General features: G+C 41.6%; 1 protein-coding gene across 4 annotated transcripts in view; it reads right to left on the bottom strand.

Annotated features, from left to right (window-relative positions):
* Window positions 1-308: 308 nt before the first annotated feature.
* The window catches only part of dgki (diacylglycerol kinase, iota), a 91,822-nt gene continuing 70,495 nt past the window's right edge, over window positions 309-21,635 (bottom strand). For 2 of the 4 annotated variants that reach the window (XM_006780906.2, XM_035908482.2), the window contains exons 17-34: window positions 20,831-20,893; window positions 17,153-17,226; window positions 15,751-15,862; window positions 15,592-15,678; window positions 13,774-13,886; window positions 12,927-12,989; window positions 10,977-11,077; window positions 10,215-10,294; window positions 9,866-9,910; window positions 9,359-9,428; window positions 8,168-8,208; window positions 7,926-8,050; window positions 6,716-6,741; window positions 5,269-5,306; window positions 3,693-3,813; window positions 2,982-3,018; window positions 2,630-2,729; window positions 309-1,760 (exon numbers count right to left, since the gene is read on the bottom strand). In XM_006780906.2, the coding sequence (XP_006780969.1) occupies window positions 1,662-1,760; window positions 2,630-2,729; window positions 2,982-3,018; window positions 3,693-3,813; window positions 5,269-5,306; window positions 6,716-6,741; window positions 7,926-8,050; window positions 8,168-8,208; window positions 9,359-9,428; window positions 9,866-9,910; window positions 10,215-10,294; window positions 10,977-11,077; window positions 12,927-12,989; window positions 13,774-13,886; window positions 15,592-15,678; window positions 15,751-15,862; window positions 17,153-17,226; window positions 20,831-20,893 (1,395 nt within the window). In that variant the 3' untranslated portion in view covers window positions 309-1,661. The remainder of the gene's footprint in view (window positions 1,761-2,629; window positions 2,730-2,981; window positions 3,019-3,692; window positions 3,814-5,268; window positions 5,307-6,715; window positions 6,742-7,925; window positions 8,051-8,167; window positions 8,209-9,358; window positions 9,429-9,865; window positions 9,911-10,214; window positions 10,295-10,976; window positions 11,078-12,926; window positions 12,990-13,773; window positions 13,887-15,591; window positions 15,679-15,750; window positions 15,863-17,152; window positions 17,227-20,830; window positions 20,894-21,635) is intronic. The other 2 variants (XM_006780907.2, XM_006780908.2) reach the window with 2 other exon arrangements.

Below are 21,635 nucleotides of genomic sequence, written 5' to 3'. Positions count from 1 at the left end.
CTCTGGTCTATCATCCAAAAATGCTTTCAAACGCAAACGGCGGGAACCTTGGGTTAGCGTCATTCCTTCCATACTGGGCTAATACTGGTCCCCTCTCACTATCACTCGGTACGGTCACTGGTTTGATGGTTCAGCGCTAATTTTGTCCACAAAAAGAGTCCCGTGTTGTTCTGAAATATGAGGGTTTTTTGGGGGGTTTTTCCCAGAGCAAAACATTTATCACCTTTATCTCACCAAGACAAGCAAAATATTAGAAATATGACAAAGAAAACAAGCACATATCCACAAATGTGACAGAGATCGGCACATTTTAGGCATTTCTATGACACAAATGTGATTTATTTTCCATCAGCTAATGAGCTTATGGTTCCTGTTGTGATTATTCCGTTAAATTTGTACTCTCTGGGATCCCAGAAAGAGCCAAAAAATGCTGCTTTTTGTTATCTACAAGAGATTTTAGCTACTGAAACAACCAGGTGGGATCACTTATGATTTCATAATGTTTCTTTTATGTGTATAATGTCCCAATATAACAGAGTCTTTCAGCTGCATGGCTGAGCAGCTTATGTTTGGTCCATATAGCGTACATGCCTTTCTACAATGTAGTGATTAGAAATGGTCATTTCCAGTAAAATCAAAGCTTATAATGCTTAAAAACAGACATATTTAATTAAAAATCTATTAAATGTTACAATCCGAGTCATAATTGGTTATAAAAATGTCACAGCAGCACATACACAGATATGACTGGAGCCATAAATGATCCCACTCGGTCACTTGTTCCACGTTTTGTTTGTACTTGGAGAAAAAGCTGTAGTTAAAAACTGAGTGTTCCTGGAAGTAATCGGCTGCTTGAAAGAGTCAGAAAGGTCTGTGGAGATGATTTTTGAATCATCTGACAAGCGTTTTGTCATTTTTATGAGTCACGGCGAAGCAACGACTCCGATAGGATAAGAAGTGGCGTTGAGTCGGGACTCGCCACAAGCCGAAAGCGGAAAACATTACAAGCGCTTCAGGACAAGCGCACCCGGGGAGGATATGTTCGTTTTGTTTGTTTTATTGTGTGATGCGTGACTTAGGGGGCAGCACGTGATTGCAAACGCTATTGTTGCATATTTAATGACATGGGAGTAAGAAAGTTTAGGGAAGGCGTGGAAATCAAACTATGTGACAGATGATGGGAAAATGACTGAAATTTGGGACGAGATGTGACATTACGCTAGTGCAATGTCTTTGGCACAAGTTTTAAGGGACAAACAAAAACTTTTACTGTTCCTACGAGCGCTGAAATGACACTTTATACACTTTAAACCACTGCAGAAGTCTCATGGAGTAAAATATGCATGAATCCCTTATAAGATGAGAAACAGGTGAACTCACGACGTGTGACGGCTGGTCCAATTGCACTTGCATCCTGATAGTCCTACGATCAGTCATTCACTCAATCGGCACAACCAATAAATAGAATATGAATAAATAAATACAAATAAATAGTAGACCAGTAAAATCTCCTCTGCAGTGCTGCTGCGAGCTGAAGCAGTTCATCTCTTCTGGCTCGTCTCCAACTTCTCCGCCCGAAGAGTCGAATCCAAACGTTTTCCTCTCCACGTCGAGCGTGCGCAGAGTCCAGAGCGACACAGAGTGCGCGAGCGTGTTCGCAATCACACGGCAGTCTCCAGGTCTTCGTGGCTCGCGGACGATGAGCTCAGGTAGGCGGTGAGCTCAGCATCTCCATCGGCTTGGTCTGCCGCCGTCTTCCCCTGAAGGAAAGAGACAATTAGATTGGAGCGTGCCTCTCATCCAAAAGGAACGTACAAAAGTGGCAGCATGGATCCGAGGGATGGATTAAAAATGGAAGGTAAGGGGGCAAGGTGTCCCACAGCGAGATCTCTAATCTAGCTAGCATAACGGAGGGCTAATGTGGCCTAAAGAATAAATCACCATCTTTAAATGGAACCATGGAGGACGCATGTTTAGATGCAACTACATGTCTTACCAAGGTTCTGAGAAGATGACTTTCCACCTTTTACTGTTTAATCCAGTCTGACGAAAGTCATTTTTAGTAATTCTGCAACAAGTTTTTGCTTTTTAAGGTATTTTTGGTGTTTTAAACAAAATAACTGTGGTGTAAAATGCCCCTTAAAGGCTCTAAAACCTAAAGAAAGTCAGTGAACGTGAGAAACTAAAGAAGCTTTTAATCTTTAAACATGTTTCCAGGTCACAACTGTCCTGGGGAACTTTGCCTCTTTTATTGCAGCCAGTATCGACTGACTTACCTCTTCTTTGCCTGAAAATATAAATGACAATCACACACTTCCCCTCAGGACAAAGATGTGATGCACTGATCTGTTTGGTAAAGCCTGTTTTTTATTGCCATACTTCCTGTTCTTTAAGCTTTTGGTATCAGCTGCTGGCCGATTCCTTTTTCATAGTGAGAGTGACACACCCTGGAAGCCACAAAACCTTTCACTGTAAATCGTTTGCGTGACGGCCGCTGGTTCGATTCATCGGGACTTACGGGAATTGTATGTGCAGCTGTTTAAAGTTGAGTAAAGCGCTTTAAGTGCTCAGAAGAGTAAAAAAGCGCTATATAAGAACCAGTCCATTTACCATTTAAACATCTGTTTACCTGGAAGTTGGTCTTCTCTAGTGACGCCCCGCCCTCGACCAGTAGTCGACACACTGCGTGCTGCTTCCCTGATGCTGCTTTGTGCAATGCAGTGTCACCTCTAGACACGCACACACACGCACACACACACAGACACACACATTCTGGTGATCAGATACAACTCATATCAAGCTACAGATCATAGATAAAGCAGTAACGTCACTGTGGTCAGACTGTTCTATACCACACTACACTACAGGATTGAGTTGTCTGCACTCAGGTTCTCACACAATCACTACGTGTGAATTTTAAACAAATAAAAAATACACATGAATGATACATTTCCCTTCAGAGAAAACGAAACAGAAAGTACCTCTCTGTGTCTGTTAAATCCAGAAGAACCTTGGAGCCTGAGGAGGGAGAAACAGAGGAAGCGTGAGCAGTAATCTGAACGTACAAATGCTGTTAAACAAGCCAGAAGGTCCAAATCCTCTTTTCCTGCCCTCAGAACAGTCTTGCCTCAGTGTTTCTGGATCATTTCACATCCAGTATTAATTTTTGGCCTTTGCACACAGAGATTTGTCCAATTTTTTTTCAATCTTCTGATGATATCTTGTACTGTATATGATGCGATATTCGACATCTTTGTAATTTTACATTCAAGAACATGTTTTTCAAATTGTTCCACAATTTCTACATGCAGGTCTTGTGCACAGGTTCACCAATCTGCACCTCATTACTCTCTGAGAAGCTCTTTTGATACCCAATCATCACATTGTTGATGTTCCTCCACTTGTTTCTTTTTCAGCTTTTTTTTGCCCTCTTCCCAACTTGTTGGAGACATTTTGCTGCGATTAAATTCAAAGTAAGACGAGATTTTTCATGAAATACTAAAACGTGTCAGTTTGAATATTGGATATTGCGAATATCCAGAACTGTTGTTGTGACACTGAGATGTACACAGCTGTGGGATTTTAACCCTAAACAACCTGAGTCTTTCAGTTTTGTGACTCTGACTGAAAGTAGATCCAGGAGACGTTCGTTTACAGTAACACAGATATTTATTTAACATGCACTTTCTCACCTTGCTGCAGTATGTAGCGGACCAGGTCTGCGTGTCCACTCTGAGCAGCTAAATGCAATGCTGAACAACCCCCAGAGTCTCGGACCAACAAATTGACGCCTCGATCCACACACTGTGAGAGCTGCAGAGGCCGACAGGAAGACACGATTTCAAGATTTTCAACATCAACCAGGATTCTTAAAAACAGGAAAATACAAAGAAAGAGCAAATCTTTCTTGATAGAAAAACCTGATTGTTCTTTCTTGATAAAAGCACTGAAAATCTATTTCTATATGTTATTTCATTTATCTTTTTAGACCCCAATTCTTTTTTCATCCTCCACTGTCCAAACACACACTCTCAGATATGCCAAGTATTCAGCTAACAGCTCTTTGGTAATCACCTTGTTGTTGTTTGTCAAAGAACAACAAGGTAATTACTAAGATGTTAGCTTTGGTATTCTTCAAGAGAAATGGGAACAAATTAAGTGGGTTTTTGTGACAAAGTGCCTAAGGATAATTTTTAAACTTGCTACCTTGAGAGGATGCCTTCTCTGTGTAGACACAAGAGTGGTTAATGATTCTACTGTCTGGGAATCAGGGTAAAGCAGCTTCAGCTAACAACTGTCTCGCTCCTATCCCGGTGGACCCACATGTCTTTCTTTTAGTTTTGTTTATCTGTCGCAACACCCCACATCTTAATCACAGGAGACGTGAGACGCAAGCAATAACAGGTGACAAAAACAGGAGATAAAGACACAGATTTGTTGTTGGTCCACACAAATCAGACCTCTTCCCCTCTGTTTTTGGTGACATAAAAGGCCAAAATACACCCATACATGTGGGCATTCCACTGCCATCACTTTTAGTTTCCTTTAATTTATCCGAATAAGTCCTCTCATTAACCATCTGCTATAGTGCCCCTTCCATTTCTGTCCTGGACTATGAGCCAGGCCACAACCAGTTTAAAGCATTTTTTCGTGATCTTGCAAACATCAATAATCTGTTTTTTGGGGAGTTTTTTACTTCTAGAGTTTTTCCTGACTCTGCTCATTTCTAGCTGAATACTTCAATTCTTTGACACAACCAGAGTTATTTTTGTTTTGCTTTTTGTTTTTGTTGTTATCAGTTCTTGAAACAGCCCCTTAGCTCATCCTCTGTCTGGAACAACCTGTTTTAGTTCCTCCCACTTTAAGCCAAGTTTCATTGCCCCATGAAGGATGTCTGGTCTGATACAGAACCAAGAGAGGGAAAAACCGTCACATGTACACATGACAGAAACAAGAAACCGTGGGATTTCCTCCCTTTAGAAGGTGTTACTGTCATGGCTGACAGGGAACTTTGTAGGAATGCCTGTAGTATGAGTCACAGCATGCCCGTAATTTTAAAAAAAAAGGAGCCTGTGGTGTTTGGAGTGATGCATAATTTAACCTTTTCATGACTTGAGAAACTGCTGAGTCTTTGTTGATCTTTATCGGCTGGGCAAAGGGAATTTTAATGTTGTGCAACATTAAACCACTGAAACTAATTCTGCAGTGGCTAACACACAGGCTAGTAACAGGTCATCCTCAGGCCGTGACAGAGTGGATGTGAATTACCGTGGAGAGGTCCCCAGAACTTGCAGCTGTCAGCAGAGCTGTGAACACACAAACACAAAGCAGTCACTTTCTTCCTCTTTTCTGCAGCTGTCTCTGTGCTCAAACACTGCTTACAGCAGAAAAACAATGCAGAGATCTTTTTCTCAGTAACAGATAATTAAGGTGACCTATTGTTTGAAGGGAGCATCAGCCTGAGTCTTTCCACAGGGCTCTATTTTAACTTTGCTCCACTTTCTTACAAAGGTGAAGGCTGAGGTGTTTTTTCCACACAGGAGAAATATTCCTCTTGTCTCGAGGCATCATGCTGCTCTGAACAGCCCAACTAGAAAGCCTTAATGACAGCATTAATCGCAGGGAAACTAAAACTCCAGCACTTAATGTGTGTCTGGAGCATTTACGGATGAGGATTTCATAATTAGCGATTGACCGTCGGAGCTGCTTTTAGGAAAATAATTAAATAAACGCGTTAAAAGCAATACATTTCGGTCCAAGCAAGGCGTTTCTAAAATCGTAAATCAGCACAAGTAGAAAAAAAGCAGCAGAACTGGAAGCACAAGGAACAACTGGTTCTCTGGGAGAACTGGGGAGTCCTGGGAATATGGATGACTGTTTATTGGCATGTGACTCTGTAAACAGGCCTCGCAAACACTGTTCCGCAGTGTGCTCAGAAGTGTGAACACACTGAAGAAAGCAAAACAATTTACCAAAGAGAGAAACCTGTAAAGAAAAGTCCCAAACTGCCCATCTCCATAAGATAATGGAAAAAGTTTGCTCAGTCTTATTTTTCAGAAAAAAAACAAAAGCAAATGAGGAAACTGTATCTGTCCGAGAAGTGTTTTACTTTTAGTTTCTAAAGTTGAGACACGCCCTAATCTATGAGTCATATCAAAGGTCAACCCATGACTTCCACCTGACAACTCACAACCAGCTGATGTTTACGGTTTCACCGCATTACATTTGATCAAATCAGGCAAATATTTACCCTCATACTCTGAATATTACAACTTACAGGCACGCCAAACACTTTACATTTAATGTGCCCTTTTGTACCAGGTAAGTACAGGAGAGTAATTAGAGGGCTGGAAAACTCCTTAAAATATGACAAAATTACAGAAAGAATCAAAGCAGGAAGATGAGCCTGGCTTAGAAGTTGCTTCTGTTTAAAAAACAAAACAAAAAAACATTAATATACACCAGTTACCAGGGAGTTTTTCCTTCCCACAGTCGCCTGTCATCTGATTGCTGGACTTTACTCTCCATAAAGCACTTTAAGGAAATTTTTATTGTATTTTTGTTATATATGAATAACTAGAAATGAATTTATACAACAAAGTTTAACCTTGCCTGTTGTGTTTTTGGAGAAGTCTCTTACTTTCAGGCTCCTTAAAAAGTTAAACTTTAATATTGTGACACCGACTGTGTGTCTGTGCGTGCATGCGTGTGATACCTTGTTCGTCTGATGTCAACGGAGCGCTGCAAACAGAAAACAAAGACAGCGTTAATAAGATATGTAGATAACACTTTTCCAGTGCTTACACAATGTTAGTATCGCGTAACCATGGAAACCTTCGTATTCTCATCAGCAGCAGATGCAAGTGCAAAGTTATGGCCACATCTGTTAATTATAAATGTTGAAGAGAAATGATCTGATGTTCAGCCTCAAACACACGTTTGCTTTAGTTTTGATGTCCCATCTGAGAGGGCTTCTTCTAAGCAATAATTCAAAGATATGTGTCTGTGAAGAGTTATGAATGCACTCCATCCTTTCATCTAAACATGGTCACTTCTGGCTCCAAAGAAAACAGCATGGCGGCAGCTAAAACGCAGGGGTGACGCTGCGGTGGCTACGTGTGATGTCACTCGCCCTCTTTCAGATGCATCAGGGGGATCTGCCTCGCCTGGGAGCAGAAAGACGTTGCTTCTCCCAAAACGCTCACTGCTTCATTATGAATAAACTATTTCTCATTTGCTTTTTAGGTATGGAAACTATTTGATACCCAGGATAAGAAAGGTAATCACACAGTAGGTAAAACAAAACGTTCATGTGGAGCGTGACCCTCCCAGAGATAGTTTTCTCTGTAATCCTTCTTTTGTCTACTCTGTCCAGAAGTGAGGAGAGCAGATAAAATGCACAGGGCCGTGCCGGCTGCATCATATACAATGACACGATTCACTCTCATCACGCAATGTCAGTTCTGCCGTTTGAACCCATCCACTCTTCCATCACTCTTCACTGCCCAGTTTTCTATTAGCAAGTCAGAGAATAGATGCTAAACTCTGCCTGCATTCAGCTGCTGACTGACTAAACAGCTCTGAAGACCAAGACAGAAGATGATCCTAGAGGCTCGAGCGCTGCACTCCAAGAAAAAGAAAATTTCTCCACAAAGTGCGTGCATGGAGTTTTCTGGTTCAGATATCTTCAAAAAACCAAACAAACAAACAAACAAAAAAAAAAACCAGATGGTGTCTCCTTAATTTCCTTTTTTTAAATTTAACATGTATCTGGGAAAATATGACATAATTCTCACCTGCTACGTTTTTCTGATCACACCAGGAGTAAAAACGCATGCAAAAATTTATTTAATTGAGGTGCATGAATGACCACCGTAAAGAAGAGGCTCCTGACCTCAGTGAGTCATCTCTATCTGCTGACTTACCCGGCAGTGGGCTCCACCACCAGATCAGGCATCCCCGCAGACGAGCCCTGGCTCAGCACTGGAGCTTCGTGGTCCAGGATGAACACTTCATCCTGACAGATTTCTGTCACGAAATGCAGATGCTCCTAAAACAAAACCCCCAAACCCCCAGAGAACCAGGAAAGAAAGAAGGAACGTGAGGAAGAAAATGCACCTGGAAACAAGCTTTGTGAATTCTGAAGCAGCAGGAAAGTCAAAAATACCTGAGCCTTGTCGATGCGATAGAAGCGGTCGGCTGACGTGGCTGCAGAGAAGGAACACGCAGTTACGCGACATAAAACGTCTGTAAAGCTGCATTCATCAAGATCCCTGCAGGGTTTTATGATACCCAAATAATCTTTTATGATTTTAGAAAAAGCTTCAACGACTTTCATTTTTATCGGATAATTTAGTTTATAACTCAAGTCCTTTGATGAAAGCATGCAGTTCATTTTAATTAAGATTTAAAATGAATTGAAAATAAAGTTAATATGATACAAAAACACATTTACTGATCACTTACCAACTATAAAAACACAAAGAATCTAAAGTCGATATGAAGTCGATATGATCGTTTGTTGGGATATTTATTAAAATAAAATGCATCACTGTCCACAATAATAATAAACCTTTTTTGTGCTACTTGTGGCTTTTGAAACTTGAAACTTTTGACGCCCCCCTGTGGGCATTCTTTGCAAGTTAGCAAACATTACACATTCAGCCTGGGATCAACTAATACTAGACTTGTACTCAAGACCGCCTAAACCAAGACCAAGACAATACCAAGACCAGAGGGTATCGAGACCAAAACAAGACAGACCAGGTGGAGACCAAGACAAAGATGAGACGAGACGGAGACTAAAAAGTCTTTAAACTGCAGCCAGATGCTGCTTCTTTACAGGTGTCAGGCATATTTATGTGTTTTTGCGATGCACTCACACAGTTGTATCACCTGCTGTGGCGCCCCCTTGTGTCAAGTGAACCAATACAAGCAACTTTTGAAGGAATTTGTGACCTTTGTTCTTAAAAAGCACAAAATAAATAAACTTTACCCTACTTTCAGGACTGGAGTCTGAATGCATTACTGTGCTTGACACTTTACTAAAGGATGTGATCGATAACTGACTAGTTTGGTGACTAGTTGAAGGCTTTAAGAAGCTATGTGTACGGTTTACAGACATAAATAATTCTGTAACAGCATCTTAGTAGAAATTTAACTCTCAAGGAAGGAAGAAAAAGCATTTTAAAACCTTACTTTGAGTCAAAGTCTGCAAGCTGGCGACCCTATACATGCAGTTTTTGTGTTTTGGGGACCACTGAAATTAAACTTAATTTAATTAACTGCCACAACAGGTGCATGAAAATGTTACCGAGATCCTTCTAGAAGGACTCTGATCCAGTTTAAGGTCACTCACAATCCAAGAAGCTCCAGTTGGGAGACAGTCTGCTGGTTGAACTGGTCCGGGGGACACCTCTGCTTTCATCCTGGAGGCAAAGAGACAAATCGTCGTCGTTGTGATCGTCGCCATTTTTTTAAAATTGAACAATGAACTGAAAGTAACAGGGTTCAATCAGGAGATTAATCAGAGTAAAGACGAAGCAAAAGACAGAACACGTGAAAAAGACAAAAGTGCTGTTTACGAGTGTTTTGTAGCATGGCAGAGATGAGCAAGACAATAAGACAGCATGTAGTGCATTGTCAATGAGCTGTTTTTAGGGATTTTACCACTCTAAGGGTTACTCTAAGGATTTTAGAGTGGGTGCCAACCTATAACAGATAAAGTTAGTTTATATTATTTAGCTATTATTTAGCCAAATGCTTATGAGCTGCCAGCCACCTAAAAATGTTAAACTCTTAGACGACTGTCCAAATGTTTCAGTGTTTCTCAACCCTCACAGAAAGACACCCCAAAGTCATATACCTGGTAGTGCACTCTGTGGCCAGTAGATGGTGCCTGGTGTAAATCCTAGCAAGCACACAGCAGACAGGTTTCAAGGTTAACAAAGAGCCAGAAGCATTTACACAAAAAACACCAACAGCTTCTACACACACATTTTACATTCAGTCACATGAGACATACAGCTAAAGAGCACCGCTGCGTTCCCGGCAGTGCCGGTCATTCATCCATCTATAAATAACTGAGAAAGGAGCGGCGACGCTGCTGCGTGGATCATGAAATAATGATGAAGAGGAGGAAACAGGAGAAAAGGAGAACAAGGGAGGCAATTAAAGGGATGATGATGATGATGATGGTAAAGCTAGAGACTTGCCTCTTGTAATCTGTCAATATAAAGTCTGCAGGTCTCCAGGTCACAGTCTCCCCTCACCACCACTATGCCAACAGGGATGGCTGAGAAAAAACAAAACAAAACACAGACACATGTTAGAGCTTTAGGGTAATTACAGTAAAGATTTATCAACACATGGTATCCACAGCTGATCACCTACACTAAGAAAATTATTTTTCTGCACTAGAAATCTTCAGAAATACGTTTAAATATGAAAACGTGGTGCCAGGCTGCAGAAACGTAAATGTTGGACACAGTCGGGTCCAAAATACTAGTTTTATTTGTCTGTCACATGAGTGAAAGGTTTGTTACTTTATAAACCACTAAAACATTTTTTTATTGTCACGTGTTTTTTGTCATGTGTCATGGTACAAAACCAGCCTGTATGGAAAGTTTCCTCCTTCATAAACAAAACTCACCCATTTGTTCGTTGTAAAGCTTAAAGTTATGTTTCGTGTATCCTGTTGATGCCTTTTGGAATTTATTTTTAATGGTTTATTTGACAAACAGTGTGACTTACAGTACTTACGCTAATTTAGTCTTAAGATGTAATTCAGCTTTAGTGGAATTCTTAGCAATAACAAACAGGTTAGCAGGTATCTGCTAGCTATATGTGTGTCAGAAAGTTGGTTTGGCTAAAAACAAATGAGCTACAAAATTCTGCAGCTGGTGACCCACAATTTATACAAAAAGTCAGATTAAAGCTGATATCTTTTTTAATTTAAGAGACACAGAGAGCCTTACATATGTCTCGTAGCCGCTCCTTGTCATACTGCAGCCTGTCGTACTCCTGGAGGCTGATCCGGTTCACTCGAAGACGCAGACGATCTGGAACTGCGTGAGGACTGGAAAAAGCACACACACACACGTGCATGTACATGCACACACGCACACACACGCACAGATCAGACATGCCCGAGCAGACAATGAGAAAGGCATACAGATGCATACATGCACGCACAGACACAACTGGACACAACGCAAAACAGATCTGAGCTTTTATTTAAATATAAATATAACTGAGTGTCTGCACACCTGAATGAGTGGCAGCTCGATCAGAGGAGAAAACTACGTAAAAACAAACAAACAACTGAGCTGAACTCCTGCACTTCATTATTGACGATGTTTTGGTCCGTCTGACTTTCAGTGAAAGTGATCTCATGCTGAGATGCTGCCAACGTACCTGACGAAGGCTGGACAGACCAAAACACTGGAATCGAATAAATATTTCAGCAGTAAGCAGCACAGTGGAGTTCAGCTCAGCTGCTTTTACCTGATATTTAATTCCTCCTCTGTCTTCTTTCGTTCATGTGAAAACAGATCTATGAGCTCTGACATTATAAAAGACATCTGCACAGGTGTTTGAGAATCATACGTCCACAGAGCCTCAAAGCCTCTAACTCAATAATCTTACCTGCAAAGGGACAGAAAGCGTTTGAAATTACAACAGTTACATGACTCTTGTTACTTAGAGCACAACATTAAGACACTTTACAGGGTCTGGACGTCAAGCGAGAAGCTCGGTTCAGGTAAAGTTAAAGGGACTACAGCGAGGGAAACATTAAGACAAAAGACAGAAGCACACTGAGGAGTGGACAGGCTTTTATCTGCATGCTGCCACACGCTCTTTCTCCCTCTGTCACTCTCTTCCAGCCCATGTAACACAAACACCAACAGCCAGCACGACACAGCAGGGTTTGACCAATACACCTATTTGAGCATTTCAAATCTGGGGTTCTCAAAATGGGGTTCATGGACCCTCACAGCCAACACGTCCAACAGGAAAAATCTGGGCTTATAAAATAAGGACATTACGACTTCTGTCTGTTACGTCTAACTCTCTCAGGTTGCTGTCTTTCTGATTAGCCACCGCTGCTAACGAGCACAGAGGAACATTAGTCAGTGTGTCCTTGAATAACCGTCTCCTCTCTATGAGTTGCCTGCACCTAAAAGCTCAAAAAGCGCCGCTTTAAATGAGTTGGGAATCCTAATGCAGAGCCTCTTTCAATGTTGGGACTTTGTCCTGATTTGCCCTTCCTCGCATTAAACATGCAGCAGGAGACAGCCCACGTCAGACTCTTCCTCGCTCCTGGAAATACTCTGCTTGGTTCAGGTGAGGGTACTGCCTGAGTTCAGCATGCAGGAGGCTCACTCGTGGTGAATGTACCAGTCATTACCTGTGAGTTTGTACTAAAGTGTTGGCAGGTTAAAGAGCGTGTCATGTTTGAAAGGCCTGGTTGGACATTTACGTTTCTTTATCAGTGTGATTGCTATTAAGGCTTTTTTTAAACACAACTTTCAAGGAAATATCCCTTTCTCTCGTATCATGATTAGGGTGAGGACTTAAGATTGGGTGGGGCCCGTGGGATTTCCTGATTTTAAAATGGGTCACAGCTTTTCTGCTTCATCCTTTTGTTCGTTGTTGTTGTAGCCAAAGCTTTGACTGAGCACCACCTCCAATACTACAAATAAAAACTGTTAAATGAACAAATAAAGTCAAATATTTTATAATTTGCTATCATTAAAATCATCATAACTGACCACAAAAAGCTGGGAAGATGCCAACTGCTGATTTTGTCATGTCAAATATTGGTCAAAGCCTGATGGATCAATAAAGACACAACGCTGTCAACACATTTATTCACACGGACACAAACATCCATCCATCCGGTGACAGAGGGCTCAGGTACTTACACAGAGAAGGAGTCGGGGGGAGCAGAGAGGCGGCGCAGATCAGCTGCACACACCTTCTGAATACTACGGCCGCACACACGCGCACACACACACAGAAGAGAGGAGGAACGTATGACGGGGGGAGATGAGGGGGGGAAAAAAAGAGAAAATGACGAGGAGGGGAAAGGAAATGAAAAAAAGAGGAGGGGAAGGAGACAAGGTAAAGAAAAGAAATAATTAAAGATCACACCGGCGTGTGTGTTGGAGGAATGAAGAAGTGAATATGAAGGAAGACAAAAGAAGAAGAAGAAGAAGAAGAAGAAGAAGAACAGGAGGAACAGACGGAGAAAAGCCCAGAGGTAAGTGGACAAACATTGATAGCACAGTAGCAGTACAGACAGTCGATAAGTTCAGCTACAGAAAGTCATCACCCTGTACTCTTCCTGCTCTCACATGCACACAGTTACTGTAGCTGACATGGTTTAAAATACACACAGATAAAGACAGAGATATACATGAAGAGATATTAGTGCTACGGGGATGGAGGAGGGTTAGTAGTCTCGTGATTCTCTTTGTGCAGGAGGAAATCACAAGGCAGCACTGCCACTCCTGAAACAGATCAATAAGCATCTCCTGTTCACGGGAAACTGCCAGTGTCAGCGTGTCACCCATGCTCTTGTTTGGATTCATTTGATTACACGTCCCTCCTTTGATTTGGTCTGGCGTGCTGTACGGAGATGTGGGAGACTGACGAGTGAATGTCAGCTCCTGCTAAACAGACTGTGTGACTCATTCAGATTTTTTACAACGCTGCTGGCCTAGATCCTCCATCTGTACGAGCGCGCACGTGTGTGTGTGTGTGACTCACTCGTTGAGCAGGGGCACAGAGGTGCGTCTCTTGCTCTTCTGGACCATGTTGGCCTGATTTCGAAGAGAGATGCGGAGAGTGGATGGAGCCAGTCGGCATGGCTCGCCGTCCACCTGAGCAGAAAGACACGCTGAGGTCATGTTTTAAAGGTCAAACCAATGACTTCATAATATTTGCTTCTTTTAGGCTTACATCAGCAGCATATAAATCCGAAAATCAGCCAAGAAGCTACTTGCACTCACAAACAGTTTAAAAGACGGACGTCTTAAACCTGCATTCTTTCTAAGGACCAGCAGAGGGTGACTCTTGTTTGGAAAGAGACCTCCACTTCTATGGAAATGAAAACGGCCCTCAACTCACTTGCTCTGTGACCTCAGTAAACACTTCCCTGATGACTTTATATGAGCTCAACCTTCTTTTTCTTTTTTTTAAATGGTCATTACTGGGGTTGGGTTGGAAGGTTTGGTTGGGCTCTTGGAGATATTTTGAGCCGTCTTCAATTTAGTAATAGCTTGTGTAATGTTTATTTGACCTGGCCTGATAAAAAGAAATGTCAGGTTAAATAAATCTCACAAACCGCAGCAAAGTATAGCGGACTCTACTAGAGCGGCATTGCACGATTCAGCTCAAAATAATCCTTCTTTATCTCACACTGAGCCCCTGATCATCACAAACAGAGGGTTTTAACATCTCTCATCTCTTTCTCCTATCTGAGCTTTTGATCAGAGTCACTGCACACAAACATCTGGCTCACTTTTGTCTGTTTGTCATTAAATATCACAAATAAAATTAAATATATAGCCAATTTGAATACACTCGCACTTCTCATTGCATTTACTGCAGCTGAATGACTTCATAATTTCTGCATGACTGTTACTTTAAAAAAATGCAGTACTCTAAACTACCCCGAGAGGTTCTCGTGTACCCATTTGAGAAAAACTGTTTAACCATTTTCTTGTTTCTCAACGTTGTTGCTTCTCTGTTTATATTACAGCCAGCACTGTAGTTACGTTTTAAATATCATTAATAGATATGAATAAATAATAATGAAATAAAGAATGAATAATGAAATATTGTCCCCTGCAGAGTTACTCAGAGCTAAACGAAGAATTGAATCAAATATTTAAGAGAGAAAAATTAAAAATCAGTCAATCATCTCAAAGGTTTGTCAAACTGTGAGGTGCATCACCGGAAACATATGGAATTTAAAAAGGTTGATCTTCATGGTGGGAAACAGGACTGACTGTGCTGGAATTAATCTCACCTGAAGTCGATCGTTTTTAATTGTTACTGATCAATTAAACGTGAGATGGGGAAGTGGGAACTTTATCCAGGTTTTTGTACCAGAGGAAGTCTTAGAAGCACGGACCTAAAGTTTGCTGTCACGTACAATTTCAATTTCAAAGTTTTTATTAATTAATGTTTTTAATACAAGCTAAACTAGGTATATCAAAAAAAATTGTCATTTAATTGTTTATCTATTACTTAATTAATGCAGCATAAACAGCTTTGGTGGTGAAGGGTCTTTATCAAAAGGAAAAGCTGTAAAACTTCTAAAAAGGTCAACATTTATGCCCTCCTTCACATTTTCCAAAGCTGTCCAGTGGGCCAGATTGGAGTATTTGCTGGGTCGATTCTGGCCCCCGGGCCTTATGTTAGACACTCCTAAATAAAACTGTAAATTTACTACAACAGTTAAAGTCTGAGGAATTCTACGTGTTTGTTGTTTTCTTATACTCTGATTATTCTCTAGCTGCTCTTGCTTTGAATCCTGCAGGTATGAGGTTGTTATATTACACTCTGTCACTCTAATATTACCTGAACAGGTACAGTCTTGTAGGTAGTGAGGACGACCTCTCTGCACTGGTGAAGTCTCTCTCCGTGACCTCCAACCTGCAGTGCTGCCTAGTGGACAACAGAGACGTTTTCAGATGTGGTTTTCTCTTCGTTGCGCTGCTTCTTTTTTGAAATTCTTACCAGCGAGGCCATGGTGAAGCCGATAACCTCGATGCAGCCGTCGTCATGCCGCTGAGGTTCAAAGTCTCGATGGTCTCCCGTGTTTCCCCATGGCATGGTGCCGGCACAGTATCTGCACACGTGTTAACACAAACATGCAACAACAGAGTCTCAAAAACACCTTAAATGTCATTTGGGCTCCCCCTGTGGCGTCCTGTTGAGGACACGCTCACTGCTGATGTTTTTTAGCAAAGGTTAAACTCAAATATCAAATCAAGTGCTTTTCTGGCTGATTCATCTTTATCCAGTGACGGCGCAGACTCTCCTCTGACCGAACAGGTATGAAATTTGTTTTTATTGACTGAGGAGTATTTTAACTCCAGGCTGCGTGGGAGGACTGAAGTCAACAGCTTCAGCGAGCATAAAACCTGAATTACACCTCCCGCCTCTACCTTCAGCCCACTTCAAGAATTTAATTAGTCAGGTAGTCACAAGAGAGTTGTGGTGTCTCACAGTTTTCTAGATGCTATTTAACATGCTTTGTCACACACTGAATTGTTAGACAGAAATTAAAACCTACAGATGCCCCATTATTTACACGTTTTTCAATAACGGTGAACTTTTTTTCTTTGGTTTTTATTTGTTCTTAGCAGAGCAAATACCAAGAAATTCACAAAGAAACAACGCAGCAACACTGTTTTCAAAAAGACTGACTGAGCCACAGATCACAAAATTGCTACGAAATTTACCAATGACTGACTGATGACGCTCAGAGTCTGTCCGCTGTGAATTTCTTCGAAAAAAAAAATAGCCAGACCTCTGCTGGGAAGGAAAGGCTCTGAAATCTGTCTGGTTCACAAAAGGCATCGAGACAGAACTGACACTGCAGCAGCACTGAGTGACAGGAAAATAAGTACCGCCCCCTCACAGATGTTCAGAGACACAACACATCTATGTCACAGCTTTAGCTGCCTTAATTCTTCATGCCACAGACTCAACAACGTCCTGGAAACATCCATGTTGGCATCACACAGTTGCTCCACATTTGTGGGCTGCACATCCATGATGAGAATTTCCTGTTCCACCACTACTAAAGGTGCTCTGTTGGACTGAGATGGGACTGTGGAGGCCATCTGTGTGCACGTTCAATAAACCAGTTTGACACCACGTGTCATCCTGCTGGAAGCAACCATCGGAGGATAAGTAGGAATCAGCGTGGTCAGCAACAAGACTTGGATAGGCTAATAAGGGTCACAAAGAATGGAAAAAATCCACCACACCATTACACCCCACCCCTTTGTGCTGAAGCTATGAAGCTAATCATTAATATTCAGAAACCCAGACAGTGCCTGACTAAGTTCAGGTGAAGAAATTTCTGGGAACCATCGATTTGCGCTATTGTGGCCACTCCATGATCACCTACCTGGGAATGTTTAGAAACACTATGCACTGGAACTTCAGCTCCTGGATCTTGGGAGTGAGATCTGTGCCATCACACTGTGAAAGACATGGAAAGAGAAACATTGAGCCAACATTTCACAGAATGTGCGCCACATATTTGCAGTATAACAACTTATTTTCACTCTCAGAACGTTTGTTTTGCTTTTAAATGTCATTTCAAGCGTCGCTCGCTGTTCTCAGCTTTTACTCTCAGTTTCACTGTCCTCACTCTCAGTCGAACCCGCCCCCACGTTCTGATTAATCAGGTCAAGGGTCACGCCACACTCAGCTCCCTGCAGGATGCCATTAATGATTTATTGCTGCAACCATGTAAGATGTGCCATTTTCTAAATGTACAAACCATTTCTGGGTCAGATTTTTCATATTCAATTATCTATTTTCCACCAGGAAAGTTTGTAAATCAAAGCATAATTAAAGGATAAGTCCAGTCAAATTCAATATGCTTCTATAAATAAATCCAAGGAAAAGACCAAAACCAACAGAAAGCCTCAGCGCTGCGTATCCGAAGCTTGAGCTCATTCCTCTGTGCCACACAGCTCCATTATTCGCACAGAAACTATATAAAACACATCAGCGTTAACACCTCTAACAAGTTCCTGCATTACAATGAACGAGGGCACTGTAAATCTGCTGATGCTGCTATAAATACTCACAGCAACAACAAATTAGCAACTGAAAACAGTCCCAAACAAACAGTTTTTCCTCCTGTGTTACTAATATTTGTTCAAAACTGCAGCGCCAAGATTTTTTTAAGGAAACGATTGAGTCTTATTTTCTTTCTTTCTTTGAATGACGGGATATATTTATTAGCCAAAGATTTATATCAGCAGCAGGAAACAAGAAGCTTGAAGATGAGAGTCAGCGTCAGAGTAGGGAAGTCGGAAAATGTTCCGAGACAATCAAAAAACTGTTTGTGTTTCGCTGCTCTGGCATGAAATTTCAACAGATGCTGCACTCGGGGCATCCCTGACACTGAAGACACAGTAAACAATCCTGTAATTTGGTTATGTTCGACTCAGTCCCAGATAGTTACAGGGTTTGTTAACTGGGAAAAAAATCAAAGGGACCGTTCACCACCAAATCAAGTTAGCAATTATGCTTTTCCTCTGGCCTGCAGGAGAATGTTTTGATGTGAGTTTTGGAGATATCAGCCACAGAGACGTCTGCTTACCCTTGCAAACATAAGAAACCAGCTGGTGCTAAGTAGAGATCAACCGATACACGAGTTTTTAAATTGACACTGATAAAATTAGATATATTGCCTGACTTTTTTTTTTAGGCCTTTTAGACACACGAAAACAGACTTCTCTAAAACTTGTTACATGTAAGCTGTGTCCCAAAACGTCGGCTGCATCCTTCGGAGGACCCGGCCTTCGCGGTCTATGTGGGCCGGGTCCTTCGAAGACCGAGAAGGCCGGAAGTGCGAGGCTGTGAAATTGGACTGTCTAGCCTTCAGATTTGCGTCACCGCTGTCTCGGTGGAGTTTAATAAACTTGTCCGTCTGCTCCTTGCTATCTAAAATATAACAGGACACTGGCGTAAATTCTCGACCGTCTCACACTTCTGTTTAATCAGTTTTCTGTTTAACGTTTATTCAGCTGTGTGAAAATCCCGGAGGAACCCACTTGATGGATTAAAAAAGTTTTATTTAATATAATAACTTTGATCTCAGCCAAACCGATTTACTCTGGAACAAATAAAACACAGAAAAAGGGTAAAAAAATACATTTTTTAAGTTATCCGAGTGACTTATATATCATGTTTAACCTGAGTAGCGAAAGAGTGGGGGTCTGAAAACGATGAAGCCGGGAGTCCGCTGCTCTCGCCAGCTCGAGTGACCATTGAACCCCCCGGCTTGCTATCGAGCGGGTGGGTAACAGACGTCTCCGAAAACGTCGGCACACTTTTGCAAATATGCGATGTCTTGATAAACCAAGCAGATATTTGAAATTTACACAGCTACTTTCTCGCCTGAAAATATGTTAAAAGTTTATTTTGTGACCCAGAAAGATTAATAAGACTAATTTTAAAACTCAGTAGCGGCCGCCATTGTTGGCAGCTGAAATTTGACTGGGCCGCACTATGAATTCTGGGATATGGTAGGCCACGAAGGACACACCCAAACCATCCTTCAAATTCGGGGAAATGAAGGACGCATTTGTCGGCCGCATTTGAAGGAGTCAACGAATTGGGACAGCCTTCGTCGCCTGGCTGTGACGTAATCAGCCTTCAAATGCGGCCTCCGAAGGATGCAGCTGAAGTTTTGGGACACAGCTACTGTTATTTATGAGTCCTTACTAAGATATTATTGATATTTGAGAAATTTAGCTGTATTGTCATACTATCTCAAAGTATGATCTTGTTTTATTGTAACAACAAGTCATGGATTACTCGTTTATGTTCAGCCCGACTTCAATCAGATGTGCTATTCCACACATATATGTTCCCATTAGGAAATTTGCAGGGCGCCCTCTGGTGGACAAACTTTGCAACATTAACACTCATAACAAGGCTGAAGGGTGTTTCTTTCATTTCTTTTTTACTTTTTTAGTTATGGTTAATCAGCCATCACAAGAGACAATACCTATATATCAATAGCAAATATTGACAAATTAATATAAGGTCAATTGAAAATCAATATTTCATATAAGTAACTTTATGCTTCAACACAGCCTGAACTTTCTGAAGCTGCTTTCTTGTAATTTCTTTAAGTAGTCTTGAGGAATAGTTCTCCGGGCTTCTTCAAAGACATTCAAAGCTCTTCTTTGGATGTTTTTTCTGCCTGTAGATGATCCCACACTGCTTCAGTAACGTTGAGGTCCGAGCTCCGGGGAGACCAATCCATGACTTTGTGTTTTTCTATCAAGGAATGATTTTACTGCATTGACATCGTATTTGGGATCAATGTCATACCTAAAAAAAATTAAGCCAGCCTGTCCAGGGTGGACATTACATGCTGGATCAAAATCTGATAGTACTTATCTGCATTCCTAATTCCATAAGTTTTTCCAAGATATCCAACACTACTGCCTGAAATACAGCCCCAAACCAAGACACGGCCTCTGCCATGCTTTACAGATGGCTGTAGACACTGTTGTACCCCTCTCCTGCATTCCTCTGTACATGTTAATGTTGACTTGAACCTGAAGCTGATATCATCCAAGCCTGCTCCAGTTAGCACAGAGCAGAGGGCACAGCGCACTCTGGACAGGTCACCAGTCCATCACAGGGCTAACATGAAGAGAGAGACAACAAACCAGAAATCCGCTCTGCACCACATACTGGATCACCCCTGAGATGGAGTGAACTGTCCCTTTAAATATGCTCATTTTATCTCTGGGCATTTTTCTTTTTTTAAGGAATTTTTCAATTAACCAATGAAATCGTCATTAGAAATGTTAATAAAAAAGGGACACTTGGTGCTCTAACTCTGGGGTAGATGTCAGTGTTCAGGGTCAGTGAATGAGCAGCGCGGTGGTTCTTGTAAGACTTTAATGAAGGACACTTCAGCACGGCGGCTGTTAAAAGAGAAGCAGTGGACGGGATTTTAATCACCGACCTGCTGCCCAAACATGTCGACACAGAAAACGATACAGGCGGAGAGCGAGAGAGAAGACGGAGAGAGTGTGTTAACACTCACCACCACTCTGACGTGCTTGGACAAATCCCTGGAGCTCCTCTGGAGGAAATCTGAGAACGCAGCCTGCACACACACACAACACACACACACACACACACACACACACAAACAGAGAGAATGGGGCCCAATCAAACAGAATTACAGTTCATTACATTTCCCTCATTAAAAAGACATAACTCCGTGACACGCTTCCGCTCCAACTCCCACCCATCACTTCTCCCTTCCAACTCACAGAATTTGCTCATTCCAAATAGCTCCAAATTTAAAAATTCTTGTTTAAGAATTTTGATTTCAATCGGGGAGGTTCAGAAGCTAGAACTGCACGAAGTTGGAAAAATGCTGGATTAATTAACAATAGATCAAAGATCAAAACAGTGTGCTATGACCTCGGCTCACTACAGATCAGTAAAATTACTGGATTACAGGAAAATTACCCAAAAATCATCTGGCGAAGGTATGCAGTCGATGTGAATGGCTGCATTAAAAATAGATAAGTCTGAAAAATGTTTTAATTCATGAAACATTTGCACAGATTTTACGTGCTGGTGTGTAAAGGCCCTCAGAGTGAACGCTAGACTGACTTCCTGCACCGTCAGGTGGCACAACCTGGTACTGCTCAAAAGTACAGTCTGGTCCTCGTTCAACTTGAAATCTGCTCAGTGTACAGAGGCTTGGGATATAAAGTCAAAGCAGATGTTTCTTTACATTCTGTAGCTTTTACTTTCTTTTTAAACACAGCTGAGATATTCTCTTTGCCTCCATGTGTATTTACTCTGAGTGATTTTTTTGCAGCACCTCATTCTCG

This window comes from Neolamprologus brichardi, chromosome 17 (genome assembly GCF_056152115.1).
Source record: "Neolamprologus brichardi isolate AB-2024 chromosome 17, ASM5615211v1, whole genome shotgun sequence".
Taxonomy (NCBI): Eukaryota; Metazoa; Chordata; class Actinopteri; order Cichliformes; family Cichlidae; genus Neolamprologus; species Neolamprologus brichardi.
This window is presented reverse-complemented; position numbering and strand designations above follow the sequence as displayed.